We start from the raw sequence: 17,600 nt of genomic DNA, 5'->3' as shown, positions 1-17,600 counted from the left end.
TTTGACGCGGGAATGATGGCCATACTTAACATGGCAAATCTATCTATAAGCAGCTTTAACTATACACCGGAAAAAGCTGACTAGAGACGACGTAAGAGAATGCGACGGCCGCGCGTACGTTCGTGGATCGTCGGAAATAGCTAATTTGCATACCCGACGCAGAAAACGAAGCAAACTCCACCCAGCGGGCGCCGAAGTATTGCACCTACGATCCGAAGGCGTATGAAGCCGTACGCCTGTCGGATCAAACCCAGAAGCCGTTGTATCTTGGTTTGAGGATTCAAACTAAAGATATGACGCGGGTAATTTGAAAGTACGCCGGTGTATCAGTAGATACACCGGCGTACTCGCTCTGTGGATCTGCCCCTTTGTGTCCTGTGGTCAAAATGCTAAGTTTGCATTTAAAATGAAGAGCTAAATATTCTCCAGTTTATATTATGTAATATATTTTTTCATTTATACTTGGTACTTGGTGATCTTCTGACATAGTACGGTATGTGATAAGGTTTAATACTCCAGCATTTAGTTTCAAACTGTGTCTGCTTTAAGCCCCCTGTGATTTTGCCTTTGAGTGACTGAGATATGTTACCTTACAGGTGTCCAGCATATCAAGAGAAGGGACATTTTGCCCAAGTGGGAGCTGGGTGAAGGGGCTTTTGGCAAAGTCTACCTGGCCGAATGCTATAGCCTGTCTTCATCAGAACAGGATAAGACCCTGGTGGCTGTAAAGGTGACTTGAAAGTATCTTATTCATTTTTCTTCAAGAAATGCAAATTCTTATGTTACTTCTGTGTGTTTATACTGAAGGTAATTAGTTCTGCTGAGATTTGGAAAGTATTCCTTAAGACTGATGTTACACACCAAGCCAAGAGTCAAACAACCAACACTCTGAAAAGCAGTAGCGGCTGGTGCTCAACATTTTTTGGGGGGGCACAAACAAAAAAAAACAAACAAAAAAAAAAACATTAATTGCAGCCTCACTGTGCCCATTAATTGACACCACTGTGGCCATCAAACGCAGCCACTGTGCCATGTCATCAAACGCAGCCACTGTGCCCATCAATTGTCGCCACTGTGCCATGCCATCAAACGCAGCCACTGTGCCCATCAATTGTCACCATTGTGCCATGCCATCAAACGCAGCCACTGTGCCATCAATTGTTGCCACTGTGCCATGTCATCAAACGCAGCCACTGTGCCCATCAATTGTCACCACTGTGCCATGCCATCAAACGCAGCCACTGTGCCATCAATTGTTGCCACTGTGCCTATCAATTGTCGCCACTGTGCCATGCCATCAATTGTCACCACTGTGCCATGCCATTGTCGCCACTGTGCTCATCAATTGTCGCCACTGTGCCATGCCAAACGCAGCCACTGTGCCATGCCATTGTCGCCACTGTGCCCATCAATTGCTGCAGGCTCTGATAGACACTTCCACAGCTAACAGCTGCCGTTATTCAGCTGCCGTTATTCAGATGGCCAGGGAAACGCCCCCCCCCCCCCCAGGTCACTGTACAATATGGGGCACTGAGCAGACTAGTGCATAAGCACAGCTCTCCCCCTGTGTAATCCCCCTAATGGAAGGAGGAAGAGAAGAGAGCTGTGGTGCCTCTCTTGATCCAGCGCCGTGACAGGTGTCACCCGGGTGTGGCCCGCACCCCCCCCTCCCTCTAATATGGCTTATGTGTTTCGAGGGTCAGCCTCCTCCTTCAGAACCAAGCTTACGTTTTTCGAGGGGAAGCCCCTCTTCTTCTGATCCAAGGGGCTGCTCCTCAAAACATATAAACCATATTGGATGCTCTTTTTGTTGTTTTGTAGTGGTGCACATTAAGGGACACCATCAGATCTATGAGGGTGGCAATGAGTGTCAGTACCATACTAATAAGACATGGGAGTAGAAAATCTATCAGACTCTAAGCCAGTAGTTCTCAACCTGGGGGTCGGGAACCCCTCGGGGGTCGAATGACGATTTGCCAGGGGTCACCAAATCCTGGGCTGTCCCTGGAGCCCGCATCGCTCCCCCCCTAATAGGGCTGTCCCTGAAGCCCGCATTGCTCTCCCCAGTAGGGCTGTCCCTGGAGCCCGCATCGCTCCCCCCCTAATAGGGCTGTCCCTGAAGCCCGCATTGCTCTCCCCAGTAGGGCTGTCCCTGGAGCCCGCATCGCTCCCCCCCTAATAGGGCTGTCCCTGAAGCCCGCATTGCTCTCCCCAGTAGGGCTGTCCCTGGAGCCTGCATCGCTATCCCAAGTAGGGCTGTCCCTTGAGCCAGCATCGCTCTCCCCAGTAGGGCTGTCCCTGGAGCCTGCATCGCTCTCCCCAGTAGGGCTGTTCCTGGAGCCCGCATCGCTCTCCCCAGTAGGGCTGTCCCTGAAGCCTGCATCGCTCTCCCCAGTAGGGCTGTCCCTGGAGCCTGCATCGCTCTCCCCAGTAGGGCTGTCCCTGGAGCCTGCATCGCTCTCCCCAGTAGGGCTGTCCCTGAAGCCTGCATCGCTCTCCATAGTAGGGCTGTCCCTGGAGCCTGCATCGCTCTCTCCCCAGTAGGGCTGTCCCTGAAGCCTGCATCGCTCTCCATAGTAGGGCTGTCCCTGGAGCCTGCATCGCTATCCCCAGTAGGGCTGTCCCTTGAGCCTGCATCGCTCTCCCCAGTAGGGCTGTCCCTGGAGCCCGCATTGCTCTACCCAGTAGGGCTGTCCCTGAAGCCTGCATCGCTCTCCATAGTAGGGCTGTCCCTGGAGCCTGCAACGCTATCCCCAGTAGGGCTGTCCCTTGAGCCTGCATCGCTCTCCCCAGTAGGGCTGTCCCTGAAGCCTGCATCGCTCTCCATAGTAGGGCTGTCCCTGGAGCCTGCATCGCTCTCCCCAGTAGGGCTGTCCCTGAAGCCTGCATCGCTCTCCATAGTAGGGCTGTCCCTGGAGCCTGCATCGCTCTCCCCAGTAGGGCTGTTCCTGAAGCCAGCATTGCTCTCCATAGTAGGGCTGTCCCTGGAGACTGCATCGCTCTCCCCAGTAGGGCTGTCCCTGGAGTCCGCATCGCTCTCCCCAGTAGGGCTGTCCCTGGAGACTGCATCGCTCTCCCCAGTAGGGCTGTCCCTGGAGTCCGCATCGCTCTCCCCAGTAGGGCTGTCCCTGGAGTCCGCATCGCTCTCCCCAGTAGGGCTGTCCCTGGAGTCCGCATCGCTCTTCCCAGTAGGGCTGTCCCTGGTGCCCGAGGCTGTCCACTCAGCCTCTTCACAGTTGTCCATTCAGTTAACGGCATGGCTGGGGAGCAGAGACTAGAAGTCAGCTGTCTGGTGAGGAATGTGAAGTGGGAGGGGCTGGAGGAGACCCTATCTCTTGATTTCGGTATAGGTGTCACTGCTGCGAGACACCACAAAGTCGGAAATGCAGTGAGTAACACTACCTGTGATTAGAGTTGCCATTAAAATCCACACTACTGTTATCAGATCAGCAGATGACCTTGATCAAGAGCTCCTAAGTTTTTAAATAATTTTACTGTTGGGGGTCCCCACAACTTGGGAAATCTTATCAAGGGGTCACGGCACTAGAAAGGTTGAGAACCACTGCTCTAAGCAATACAATCAAGCTAAGAAGTTGTTCTTATAGTTTCATGTATTTTTTTACAGTGTACACATGAAGTAGATAAGATTTAAGCAATAAGCATTATCAGTAAATAAGCCAATGGTCAGGAACAAGTGGTTGCAGGTTGGGATCAAGCAGAAGCATAGTCAAGGAACAAGCCAAAGGTCAGTAACGAATGGTAGCGAGGATAAGGATGGCAGCAGGAGTGACAAGGTGAGATATGGGCTGGAGAGAGCACAATAATCTGACAAAAAAGGCATGGCCCAAATAGGAAGTTCATGGGAGGAGCAAAGGGTTCAAGGTTTAAGAGACACAAGGCAAGGTTGTCTAAGGAATCAGGCAAGGCACTGTCCAGCATTTCAGGCGGCTCAGCAGAAAGGCCTTGTACACACGGCCAGACATGTCCGATGAAAACGGTCCGCGGACCGTTTTCATCGGACATGTCTGCTGGGAGGTTTTGGTCTGATGTGTGTACACACCATCAGACCAAAATCCCTGCGGACAGAGAACGCGGTGACGTAGAAGACACCGACGTTCTCTGACACGGGAGTTCAATGCTTCCACGCATGCGTCAAATCAATTTGACGCATGCACAGGATTTCGGGCCAGCGGACATGTCCGGTGAGTCGTACTAACTATCGGACATGTCCGACGGACAGGCTTCCAGTGGACAAGTTTCTTAGCATGCTAAGAAACTTTTGTTCGCTGGAAACCTGTCCGCTAGGCCGTAAAACTGTTCGGTAGGCTCTACACACGGTCGGACATGTCCGCGGAAACTGGTCCAGCGGACATGTTCGGTCGTGTGTACAATGCCGAAGAGATGCTGGCAGACACAACAGAGGTCTTGATAAAGATATTGCTCTGTTTATTTAATACACTGATAAATCTTCCAGAATGATAAATGCTTGTGTCCTTCCAGGCCCTTAAAGAAGCAACGGAGAGCGCGAAACAGGACTTCCAGCGGGAAGCCGAGCTTCTGACTGTCCTACAACACGAGCACATCGTGAAGTTCTATGGCGTGTGTACTGATGGAGAGCCTCTCCTCATGGTGTTTGAGTACATGAAACATGGAGACCTCAACCGTTTCCTCAGGTCAGAACAACCCGCAACCCTTACATATCAATCACTAGGGATGAGTGATAGTCAGAGTTTTTATCTTCAGCAAAAAAATTGTGAGATTTGGACAAAATTTTACCAGTTAAATGGAAAACTCAAAATGAAAGTGTCACTAAAGCCACATCATAAAAAAAAAAAAAACATTAAATGGCGTGTTCATACTCACTCATTCGTTTTATATATTCTGCAAAACACCTGGTTGATCCTGCTGTTCTCTATCTCCCCCTTGTGTTCTTGTCCCCAATTCATCTGAGGATTTTGCAGAGCAGTGTTGGTAGCTCTGCACATGCTCAGTTTTCAGTGAGTTTCTATGCTGAGCACTTCCTGCCAATCACACCTGAGCAGCCAATGTGACTATAGAGCGGTGGCCCTCACCTCCTGTCTTCAGGACCCACTAAAGCCTCGTACACACGATAGGTTAACCAGAGGACAGCAGTCTGATGGATCGTTTTCATCGGTCGAAACCGATCGTGTGTGGGCCACATAGGTTATTTAACCATCAATTTGCTTTAAATTTAACCGATGGATTCCTAACCGATGGAAAAAAAATGATCGTTAGTAGGCACGACCATCGGTTAAAAACCTGCGCATGCTCAGAATCAAGTCGGCACATGCCTGGAAGCATTGAACTTCGTTTTTTTTTTCAGCACGTCGTTGTGTTTTACGTCACCGCGTTCTGACACGATCGTTTTTTTAACCGATGGTGTGTAGGCGCGACGGACCATTAGTCCATCAGACCGTTCTCATCGGATGGACTGATCGTGTGTACGAGGCTGAACAGACCAGATTTTAAGCATTACCATGCGGACTAGTAGCTAGATTCAGTAAGAGTTAGGTCGGCGTATCAGTAGATACGCCGACCTAACTCGGAATCTGCGCCGACTTAAGTTTAAGTGTATTCTCAAACAGAGATACACTTAAACCTATCTAAGATACGACCGCTTGCGCCGTCCTATCTTAGGGTGCAATATTTTGGATGGCCGCTAGGTGGCGCTTCCATTGTGGTCGGCGTAGAATATGTAAATCACTAGATACGCCTATTCACGAACGTACGCCCGGCCGACGCAGTACAGATACGCCGTTTACGTAACGCATTATCAGGCCTAAAGTTATTCCATCAAATAGTTGGAATAGTAATGTTAAAGTATGGCCGCCGTTTCCGCTTCAAAATTCGAAAATTTTACGTCGTTTGCGTAAGTCGTCCGTGAATAGGGATTTACGTAATTTACGTCCACGTCGAAATCAATAGGCCCGTGCGGTGGACTTAGCCGCAATGCACACTGGGAAATGTAGGCGGACGGCGCATGCGCCGTCCCAAAAAAACGTCAATCACGTCAGGTCAAAGCAAATTATCATAAAACACGCCCCCTCAGCCTATTTTGAATTAGGCGCGCTTGCGCCCGCTGCATTTACGCTATGCCGCCGTAAGTTAGGAGGCAAGTACTTTGTGAATACAGTACTTGCCTCTCTGACTTAAGGCGGCGTAGCGTAAATACGATACACTACGCCGCCTTAAAGTTGCGGCAATATATCTGAATCTAGCTATAGAATACTGCAATCACAGAGCAGCAAATAATATCACCTGTGATGTGTTTTAGTTAACTTTTGTGAGATATTGTATATAAAAATCTTCTGGAAAACTGCAAAATTTTTCGAATCCACCTTGACCAGTGAATATATGAAATGAATGTTGAACATATGAAATAATTTCCAAAAGCCAATTGGTTCAACAAAATGTTGACCAAACTAAACCCTTCAATGAATGAATGCATCTGAAACTGAATGAAAATGCCCAGTGTGCGCATGTCTACACTCGATCATTTAACCACTTAAGAACCGCCTCCTGCAGATATACGTCGTCAGAATGGCACGGCTGGGCACAAGCACGTACAGGTACGTCCTCTAAGTGCCCTGCCGTCGCGGGCGAGCTCCCGCGACCCGGTCCGAAGCTCCATGACCGCGGGACTCGCAGACCCGAACGCCGCTGGAGTCCCGTGATCGGTCCCCGGAGCTGAAGAACAGGGAGAGCTGTGTGTAAACCCGGCTTCCCCGTTCTTCACTGTGGCGGCGTCATTGATCGTGTGTTCCCTGTTATAGGGAAACGTGATCAATGACGTCACACGTCCAGCCCCACCCCCCTACAGTTAGAAACAGACATGAGGTCACACATAACCCCTTCAGCGCCCCCTACGGGTTAACTCCCAAACTGCAATTGTCATTTTCACAGTAATCAATGCATTTTTATAGCATTTTTTGCTGTGAAAATGACAATGGTCCCAAAAATGTGTCAAAATTGTCCGGTGTGTCCGTCATAATGTCGCAGTCACAAACAAAATCGCTGATCGCTGCCATTAGTAGTAAAAAATAAATAATGAATAAAAATGCAATAAAACTATCCCCTATTTTGTAAACGCTATACATTTTGCGCAAACCAATCGATAAACGCTTATTGCGTTTTTTAACAAAAATATGTAGAAGAATACGTATCGGCCTAAACTGAGGAAAAACATTTTTTTTATATATTTTTGGGCGATATTTATTAGCAAAAAGTTAAAAATATAGGGCTAGATACGCCGTCGTAAATTTAAGCGTATTCTGGAAACCAGATACGCTTAAATTAGGCTAAGATACGAGCGGCGTAAGTCTCCTACGCCGTCGTATCTTAGGGTGCATATTTACGCTGGCCGCTAGGTGGCACTTCCGTTGATTTCAGCGTAAAATATGCAAATGAGCTGGATACGCCGATTCAGAAACATACGTGCGCCCGGCGGATTTTTTTTACGTCGTTTGCGTTAGGCTTTTTCCGGCGTAACGTTACTCCTGCTATATGAGGCATAGCCAATGTTAAGTATGGACGTCGTTCCCACGTCAAATTTTGAACATTTTACGTCGTTTGCGAATAGGGCTTTGCGTAAATTACTTTCACGTCGAAAGCATTGACTATTTGCGACGTGATTAGGAGCATGCGCACTGGGATACGTTCACGGCCGGCGCATGCGCCGTTCGTGAGAAACGTCATTTAAGTGGGGTCATGTTTTATTTACATAAAACACGCCCACATCTTGACAATTTGAATTTGGCGCGCTTACAACAGCAGATTTACGCTACGCCGCCGCAACTTACGGAGCAAGTGCTTTGTGAATACTGCACTTGCCTCTCTAAATTGCGGCGGCGTTGCGTAAATAACATACGCTACGCCCGCACAAATTTACGTCCCCCTACCTGAATCTAGCCCATTGTATTTTTTCAAAATTGTCGCTCTACTTTTGTTTATAGCGAAAAAATAAAAACCGCAGAGGTGATCAAATACCACCAAAAGAAAGCTCTATTTGTGGGGAAAAAAGGACGCTATTCTGTTTGGGAGCCACGTCGCACGACCGCGCAATTGTCAGTTAAAGCGACGCAGTGCCGGATCGCAAAAACTACAGTTACAATACAATTCAATAAAACAACAAGTTTGGTAGACCAACAAGATCCATCTGTAGAGAGACCCCCTACCTCTATTGTCATCTGTAGCGCTACTCCTCCTTTCCCCCTCCCATCGTCATCTCCCATTATGACTGTCGATCGGCCTCTTCTAGGCAGTCATCTCCCTGGCTAATGCACTCTTCTTTGCAATATTGATTAGATTAGCTGTCTGAGAGGCTTAAATATAAGGAGATTGTACATCACTTGCAATAAACGGAGACTAGGTGATTGGCCCCGCAGGTATTAGAACTAGACATTGCGTTGCCATTGCCATCCAGCAGTGTCCGGGTCCTGAAGAGATCGGCGCAAAGACACCATTTCTATGGTTATTGACACACATTGGGACGCAGTTCAAAGCATCTGTCTTACCTATGGCTTCCAATTCCAATTCCATAGTTACATTGGGGTAGATTCAGAGAGCAATTACGCCTGCGTATCCATAGGTACGCAGCGTAATTGCTAAGATGCGCCGGCGTATCTACTTTCTGTATTCAGAAAGCTCGATACGCCGACTGTAGCCTAAGATACCACTGGCATAAGGCTCTTATGCCGTCGTATCTTAGGGTGCATTCTGACGCTGGCCGCTAGGTGGCGCACCCGTAGTTGTCAGCGTAGAGTATGCAAATTGCATACGCCGATTCACAAACGTACGTGCGGCCGGCGCTCGTTTTTTACGTCGTTTGCGTACGCCGTTTTCGCCGTAAGGCTGCTCCTGCTATTAGGAGGCGCAGCCAATGGTAAGTATGGACGTCGTTCCTGCATCGTGATTTTCAAATTTTGCGTCGTTTGCGTAACTCGCCATTTACGTTCACGTCGAAGCCAATGACGTCCTTGCGAAGTCATTTACCGCAATGCACGTCGGAAAATTTTCCCGACGGAGCATGCGCAGTACGTTCGGCGCGAGAACGCGCCTAATTTAAATGATCCACGCCCCCTACAAGATCATTTAAATTACGCGCGCTTACGCCGGCCCCTTTTACGATACGCCGCTGCAAATTACGGAGCAAATGCTTCGTGAATGCAGCGTAGCTCCAGTAATTTATGGAGGCGTAGCGTAAAAACGATACGCTGCGCCGCCGTATCAGTGCGCGCCCCTACCTGAATCTGGGCCATTGTTGGCTTCAAAATCGTATATGGCAATGATAGACCTTTAACCACTTAAGACCCGGACCAATATGCAGGTAAAGGACCGGGCCACTTTTTGTGATTCGGCGCTGCGTCGCTTTAACTGACAATTGTGCGGTCGTGCGACGTGGCTCCCAAACAAAGTTGGCGTCCTTTTTTTTCCCACAAATAGAGCTTTCTTTTGGTGGTATTTGATCACCTCTGCGGTTTTTATTTTTTGCGCTATAAACAAGAATAGAGCGACAATTTAAAAAAATTAAATTAGCCAGATTCAGAGAGTTACGCCGGCGTATCAGTAGATACGCCGACGTAACTCGGAATCTGCGCCGTCGTAAGTTTAAGTGTATTCTCAAACTGAGATACCGAGATATACTTAAACCTAGCTAAGATACGACAGCCTGCGCCGTCGTATCTTAAGGTGCAATTTTTCAGCTGGCCGCTAGTTGGTGCTTCCGTTAAGTTCGGCGTAGAATATGTAAATGCCTAGATACGCCGATTCATGAACGTACGTACGCCCGTCGCAGTAAAGGTACGCCGTTTACGTAAGGCGATTCCCGGCATAAAGTTAGTCGAACAAATAGCTGGCCTAGTCAATGTTAAGTATGGCCGTCGTTCCCGCGTCGAAATTTGAAAAATTTACGTCGTTTGCGTATGTCGTCCGTGAATGGGGCTGGACGCAATTTACGTTCACGTCGAAACCAATACGTCCTTGCGGCGTACTTTGGAGCAATGCACACTGGAATATGTACACGGACGGCACGTGCGCTGTTCGTAAAAAACGTCAATCACGTCGGGTCACCAAACATTAACATAAAACACGCCCCCCCATCCTCATTTGAATTAGGCACGCTTACGCCGGCCCCATTTACGCTACGCCGCTGTAAGTTAGGAGGCAAGTGCTTTGTGAATACAGTACTTGCCTCTCTGACTTAAGGCGGCATAGCGTAAATACGATACGCTACGCCGCCTTAAAGATGCGCCGCCCTACCTGAATCTAGCTAAATATTTTTTACTTTTTGCTATAATAAATATCCCCCAAAAAATATATATAAAACAACTTTTTTTCCTCAGTTTAGGCCGATACGTATTCTTCTACCTATTTTTGGTAAAAAAAAATCAAAAAAAAAATCGCAATAAGCGTTTATTGATTGGTTTACGCACAATTTAGAGCGTTTACAAAATAGGGGATAGTTTTATTGCATTTTATATATATATATATATATATATATTTTTTTTTTTGTTTACTACTAATGGTGGCGATTAGCGGTTTTTTTCGTGACTGCGACATTATGGCGGACACTTCGGACACTTTTGACACATTTTTGGGACCATCGTCATTTTCACAGCGAAAAGTGCTATAAAAATGCACTGATTACTGTGAAAATGACAATGGTAGTGAAGTGGTTAACCACTAGGGGGCGCTAAGGGGTTAAGTGTGCCCTAAGGGAGTGTTTCTTACTGTAGGGGGGCGGGGCTGGACGTGTGACGTCACTGATCGTCGGTCCCCATTAGGAGGGAACAGATGATCAGTGACAAGCCACAGAGAACAGGGAAGGTTTGTTTACACTCACCTCTCCCCGTTCTTCAGCTCCTGTGACTGATCGCGGGACACCGGTGGCGATCAGGTCCACGGGTATGGTCACGGAGGACAGGACCGGGTCGCAAACGCACCACCGGTGGCACTTTAAATGGGACGTACATGTGCGCCCATGTACCCAGCCGTGCCAGTCTCGCGACCCAGGGCTGGGCATTTTAAAGGGGACGTACATGTACGCCCATGTACCCAGCCGTGCCATTCTCGCGACCCAGGGCTGGGCATATTAAAGGGGACGTACATGTACGCCCATGTACCCAGCCGTGCCATTCTCGCGACCCAGGGCTGGGCATTTTAAAGGGGACGTACATGTATGCCCATGTACCCAGCCGTGCCATTCTCACGACCCAGAGCTGGGCATTTTAAAGGGGACGTACATGTACGCCCATGTACCCAGCCGTGCCATTCTCGCGACCCAGGGCTGGGCATTTTAAAGGGGACGTACATGTACGCCCATGTACCCAGCCGTGCCATTCTCGCGACCCAGGGCTGGGCATTTTAAAGGGGACGTACATGTACGCCCATGTACCCAGCCGTGCCATTCTCGCGACCCAGGGCTGGGCATTTTAAAGGGGACGTACATGTATGCCCATGTACCCAGCCGTGCCATTCTCACGACCCAGGGCTGGGCATTTTAAAGGGCATGTACGCCCATGTACCCAGCCGTGCCATTCTGCCGACGTAAATAGTCGTGCGGCGGTCCTTAAGAGGTTAAATGAATTGTTCATTGTAGTGTATAGTCAGCTAATGAATTTCTTAGATGTAATGGTTGGAATTCAAGTTGTACATTTATATGTCAATTTTATTTTTTAATTCAATTCAGATCCCATGGACCAGACGCCAAGATTCTTGATAACGGCAACGGGCAAATTTTCGGGCAGCTGAACTTGACTCAGATGTTGCAGATCGCCACTCAGATTGCTTCCGGTATGGTTTACCTGGCTTCTCTCCATTTCGTCCATCGGGATCTCGCCACCAGGAACTGTCTCGTTGGCAACAAATTAATTGTCAAGATTGGTGATTTTGGGATGTCACGTGATATCTACAGCACAGATTACTACAGGGTAAGACCAACGATGTCAAATATTGGCCACCCAAATCTATTATGTAACATTGTTATCTTTAACCACTTAAGGACCGGACCATAATGCTGCCTAAAGACCCAAGGTGTTTTTACAGTTCGGGACTGCGTCGCTTTAACAGACAATTGCGCGGTCGTGCGACGTAGCTCCCAAACAAAATTGGCGTCCTTTTTTCCCCACAAATAGAGCTTTCTTTTGGTGGTATTTGATCACCTCGGCGGTTTTTATTTTTTGCGCTATAAAAAAAAATAGAGCGACAATTTTGAAAAAAATGCAATATTTTGTACTTTTTGCTATAATAAATATCCCCCAAAAACATATATAAAAAAAAAAATTTTCCTCAGTTTAGGCCGATACGTATTCTTCTACCTATTTTTGGTAAAAAAAATTGCAATAAGCGTTTATCGATTGGTTTGCGCAAAATTTATAGCGTTTACAAAATAGGGGATAGTTTTATTGCATTTTTATAAAAAAAAATTTTTTTTTACTACTAATGGCGGCGATCAGCGATTTTTTTCGTGACTGCAACATTATGGCGGACACTTCGGACAATTTTGACACATTTTTGGGACCATTGTCATTTTCACAGCAAAAAATGCATTTAAATTGCATTGTTTATTGTGAAAATGACAGTTGCCGTTTGGGAGTTAACCACAGGGGGCGCTGTAGGAGTTAGGGTTCACCTAGTGTAGGGGGGTGTGGCTGTAGGAATGACGTCATCGATCGAGTCTCCCCTATAAAGGGGATCACTCGATCGATGCAGCGCCATAGTGAAGCACGGGGAAGCCGTGTTTACATACGGTTCTCCCCGTTCTTCAGCTCCGGGGAGCGATCGCGGCAGAGCGGCTATAAACAAATAGCCGCGCCGTCGTCCCGGATCGCTCCCCGAGGAGACCCGACCGCCGCAAGTCGCGGGGGGGGGGGGGGGGTCCCGATCGGACCCCCCACCCACGTCTAGGCAGGGACGTACAGGTACGCCAATGTGCCTGTACGTGCCATTCTGCCGACGTATATGTACATACGGCGGTCGGGAAGGGGTTAAGAGCGAGTGGGAGAAAGTGCTTTGTGTATCCAGTGCTTGCCTCTGTGCGCTGCGTCGGCGTATCGTATATTAGATACGCTACGCCCGCATAAATATGCGCCGATGTATGTGAATCCGGGCCGTTGTGTTTACACTGACATCTCCCCGTTCTTCAGCTTCGTGACCCGATTGTGGGACACCGGCGGACATCGAGTCCCTAGATCCCGCAGGCACGATCACGGAGCTTGTGGCAGGGTCGCGCTTGCCCTGCACACAGCGGCAAATTTAAAGGGACGTACCTGTACACCCATTTTCCTGTCCGTGCCATTCTGCCGACGTATAAGTTTGTGCGGCGGTCGGCAAGCGGTTAACAATCACATATAGTTCACATCTTGTAAAAGCATAAAGGATTGACACGTTTCTCATAATATGCTTCCTCAGGATCCACTCTTGTGTAAAAAAAAGTTGATATGGCTAAATGACAAGTGTAAAAGCGTACAGAGGAGATAGCAGCAAGCACTAGAGGGCAGAACCTCACAAATAATATACATAGAGATGTCTTGTCATGGCTCTATCCAACGGCGTGCACATTTGCTAATGCTATTAGCGTGTGATCATCACAAGCGAACAACTTGCCAACCAGCTGGGTCCTCTATTTGTTATTGCGCAGCAAAATCTCCATATGCCCAGGGGATGTGCATCAGAGATTATGGGGCCCCTTCCGCAGCTTCAGGCATGGGCCCCCGGAGCTGAGAACTGGTGGGGGTGCTGCCGCCTCACATTGAGAAATTGTGAGAAGCGCCGGGGGGGGGGGGGGGGGGGGGGGTGTGTGGACTGCGGTGGATTGAGAAAATTAAGAAGCGGGGGTGCCACGAATTGGGGGGTTGCCCTGGGGACCTCTGGACCCCTTACAAAAAAATAAAAAAGATATATATATATATAAAGGGGGGGTAGCCATCTGGGGCCCTGGGACCTCTGGGCCCTTTAATAAAAAGAAAAAAATATATATATAAAAAATATATATATATATATAAAAGGCGGGATTTCCGGGCCCCTCGGGACCTCTGGGCCCTTTAATAAAAAAAAGAAGAACAAATATATAAAAAAATTAGTTATAAAAAAAAGGGGGGGTTGCCATCTGGGACCCTGGGGATCTCCGGACCCCTTGGGACCTCTGGGCCCTTTAATAAAAAAAAAAGATATAAATAAAAATAAAAAAAAAGGGGGGGGGTTGCCATCCAGAGCCCTGGGGACCTCTTTGCCCTTTAATAATAAAAAAAAAATATATAGGGCTAGATTCAGAAAGGAGATACGACGGCGTATCTCCGGATACGCCGTTGTATATCTGAGTGTGCGGCGTCGTATCTATGCGACTGATTCATAGAATCAGCTACGCATAGATTTCCCTAAGATCCAACCGGCGTAAGTGGCTTACACCGTCGTATTTTAGGCTGCATATTTACGCTGGCTGCTAGGTGGCGCTTCCGTATATTTACGCGAGGAATATGCTAATTAGGTAGATACGCCGATTCAGAAACGTACGTCCGCCCGGCACATTTTTTTACATCGTTTACGTTAGGCTTTTTCCGGCGTAAATTTACCCCTGCCATATGAGGCGTATCCTATGTTAAGTATGGGCATCGTTCCCGCGTCGAGTTTTGAAATTTTTACGACATTTGCATAAGTAGTTTGCGAATAGTGCTGTACGTAAGTTACATTCACGTCTAAAGCAATGACGATTTGCGGCGTGATTTCGAGCATGCGCACTGGGATTTTTTCACGACCGGCGCATGCGCCGTTCGTAAAATACGTCAAGTACCCGGGGTCACCATTCATTTAAATAAAACTAGCCCACATCACCCCCATTTGAATTAAGCGGGCTTACGCCAGACAACATACGTTACGCCGCCGTAACTAAGGGCGCAAGTTCTTTCTGAATACGGAACTTGCGCCCTAATTTACTGCGGCGTACCGTATCTGAGATACGTTACGCCCCGCCTAAAGATGCTCCAAAGTATCTGAATCCGGCCCATAATTTTTTTTATAAACAAATAAAAAAAGTGGGGTTGCCATCCGGGCCCCTGGGGACCTCTGGGCCGTTTATAAAAACCAAAAATAAATAAAAAATAGTTTTATAAAAAAATAAAAAAGGGGGGTTGCCATCCGGGCCCCTGGGGACCTCTGGGCCCCTTACAGGTGTACTGCCTGTACCCCCCTTATGGTGGCCCTGGATGTGCAAGCAGCTTCAAGCAGGTTTTGCATTCCCATACAAGTCTATGAGAAGGAAAACCCCACTCGAAGCAGGTCAGATACAGGTGGGAAGGAGGTCAGCTACAGGACAAATGCACCTATCAATGAATTCCAAATTATTTCCAAAGTGTCTCAAACTGATGCCATCAACATAAGCCCAAAGCCTATTGGCACAGGTCCTTATAGGAGTATTTTCTAATAATCCATTGAAAAGGACCATGGTCAGTTCAGATTGTTCCCCAGTAAATACAGCCATATACATACGGCATTGGTAAAGGTATCAACACCATGATCTGATAAATAAACCAATAGTAAGGTAATTTTATCTGAAGATAATTGCTTTGTGCATGCTCCATTCCTGACCTTCAAATTTTGTATACATTTTTCAATATTTTTCCGAAGTGACATGAATATACTCCCATGTGTTCGATACTATATGGATAGAGTAGAGGTGTTTTGTGTCTTCGATGCTAGAAGTGAAATAAGACATAATTAGGTTGCTTCTTACAAGGCCGCCGTGAGCTCATAGTGACTGCGTTTCCCGAGTCCTCGAGCCACGCAGATCAATTTTAACAATTTAACACCGATGTTCTGATCCTTATCAAAGGCACAACAGACAAGAGAGCACAACCTTAGAACCAGAGCATACTTGACAACTGTCCCGTTTTTAACGGGACAGTCCCGTCAAATAGGACCTAGTCCCGGCTAATTTAGCCTGCCGGGACTTGTCCCGGCTAGTGCAGAGCTGAGCTCACATCACATCTGTTCCCCGCCGCCTGGGATGGGATTACATTACTGCACGTTGCAACGGCGGACTAAGCAGGGGGCGGACCGCACCGGGTCACGTGCCACACACTGGGGGGGGGGGGTCAGGCCGACACACCCCCTCTGCGACTAAAGCATGGGCAGTGAAAGCATGGCAGCGCCACGCCGCCAGCGCAGCGGCATACTAGGTAAGGTAACACTGTCAGCCTGGCTATTGGGGGGGGGGGGTGTGTGCAGGAGGAACGGGGCGTCAGGAGGGGGGAGCTGTCAAAGGGAAGCACTGATGTTGGGGATGGGTGGGGCCGATATACGGGGCCCTGTCTATCCCCAACATCAGTGCTTAGATTTAACAGCTCCACTCTCACTGCCTCATACCGATATGCACCGCCCCTTTGTCCAGTACATTAACAAACTGCTTGTATACACTGCTGGCTGGGGAGGAAGGTGGCGGGACCAATTGCAACAACTGCATGTGCACGGTTCCAGTTCAGGCAGCAGAGTATCGCTGCTGGAGGGGGTGCATGGCAGGCGGATTGCATGTTTAGGGTGACAACAGTGAACCTGTAGAATTTCCTGCCTGGGTTTCCTCTTCTCTCCCGAGTAACTCCTCCTTCCCCCACCGCCGCTTTCATCCTTACAAAGCATTGATTATTTTGTTATCTAAAAGTGGGTGGGATATTTTGGGTAGCGAGTGAACATGTTGTCCATGAAGTTGATGCGTTGAAAGCAGAAAAAAATGGGCATTGCAGTTTGCTGTGTATGGGGCTGCGTAGAGGCAGACCGGTAAGGGTGCCCAGTGTCCAAAGTTGAAAGCACCTACAATGGCCACATGAGCTTCAGAGCTGGACAACAAAGCAATGGAAGAAGGTGGCCTGGTCTAATGAATCACCTTTTCTTTTACATGATGTGGGTGGCTGGGTGTGTGTGCGTCCCTTGGGGGAAGAGATGGCACCAGGATGGAGTATGGGAAGAAGACAAGCAGGCGGAGGCAGTGTGATGCTTTGGGCAATGTTCTGATGGGAAACCTTGGCTCTTGCCATTAATGTGGATATTGCACGTGTCACCTACTTAAAGGGGTGGTTCACCCTAAAAACTACTTTTTATTATTACAATGGCCCCCACATTACAATACGATTAAGGCTATTATTATTTTTTTTAAGCTGTACATACCTTTGTACAGCATATTCACCCCTTGCGAGTCCCGCGGGAGTGGGCGTTCCTCACATGTCTGTGATTGACATTTTGACCAAAAACGAGCTCCCCCCCGTCGCGTAAGCCGCGTCACGGAAGGCGAAAGGAGCCGAACGGCGAGTCGGCGCTATACTGCGCATGCGCATCGCCGTTCGGCTCCTTCCGCCAACCGTGACGCGGCTTACGCGACGGGGGGGAGCTCGTTTTTGGTCAAAATGTCAATCACAGACATGTGAGAAACGCCCACTCCCGCGGGACTCGCAACGGGTGAATATGCTGTACAAAGGTATGTACAGCTTCAAAAAAATAATAACAGCCTTAATCATATTGTAATGTGGGGGGCCATTGTAATAAAAAAAAGTAGTTTTTAGGGTGAACCACCCCTTTAAACATTATGAGTGACCAAG

At 48.2% G+C, this 17,600-nt stretch overlaps 1 protein-coding gene across 1 annotated transcript in view; it reads left to right on the top strand.

Moving 5' to 3' along the window:
* Positions 1-17,600, top strand: part of NTRK1 (neurotrophic receptor tyrosine kinase 1) — a 175,997-nt gene that overhangs the window by 145,360 nt on the left and 13,037 nt on the right. The window contains exons 13-15 of the mRNA XM_040333078.1: positions 597-730; positions 4,501-4,673; positions 11,708-11,948. Coding sequence (XP_040189012.1) covers positions 597-730; positions 4,501-4,673; positions 11,708-11,948 — 548 coding nt within the window. The remainder of the gene's footprint in view (positions 1-596; positions 731-4,500; positions 4,674-11,707; positions 11,949-17,600) is intronic.

Source organism: Rana temporaria, chromosome 13 (genome assembly GCF_905171775.1).
Source record: "Rana temporaria chromosome 13, aRanTem1.1, whole genome shotgun sequence".
In the NCBI taxonomy this organism is placed as follows: domain Eukaryota; kingdom Metazoa; phylum Chordata; class Amphibia; order Anura; family Ranidae; genus Rana; species Rana temporaria.
The sequence above is the reverse complement of the archived record's forward strand: the minus strand, read 5'-3'. Positions and strand labels throughout refer to the sequence as shown.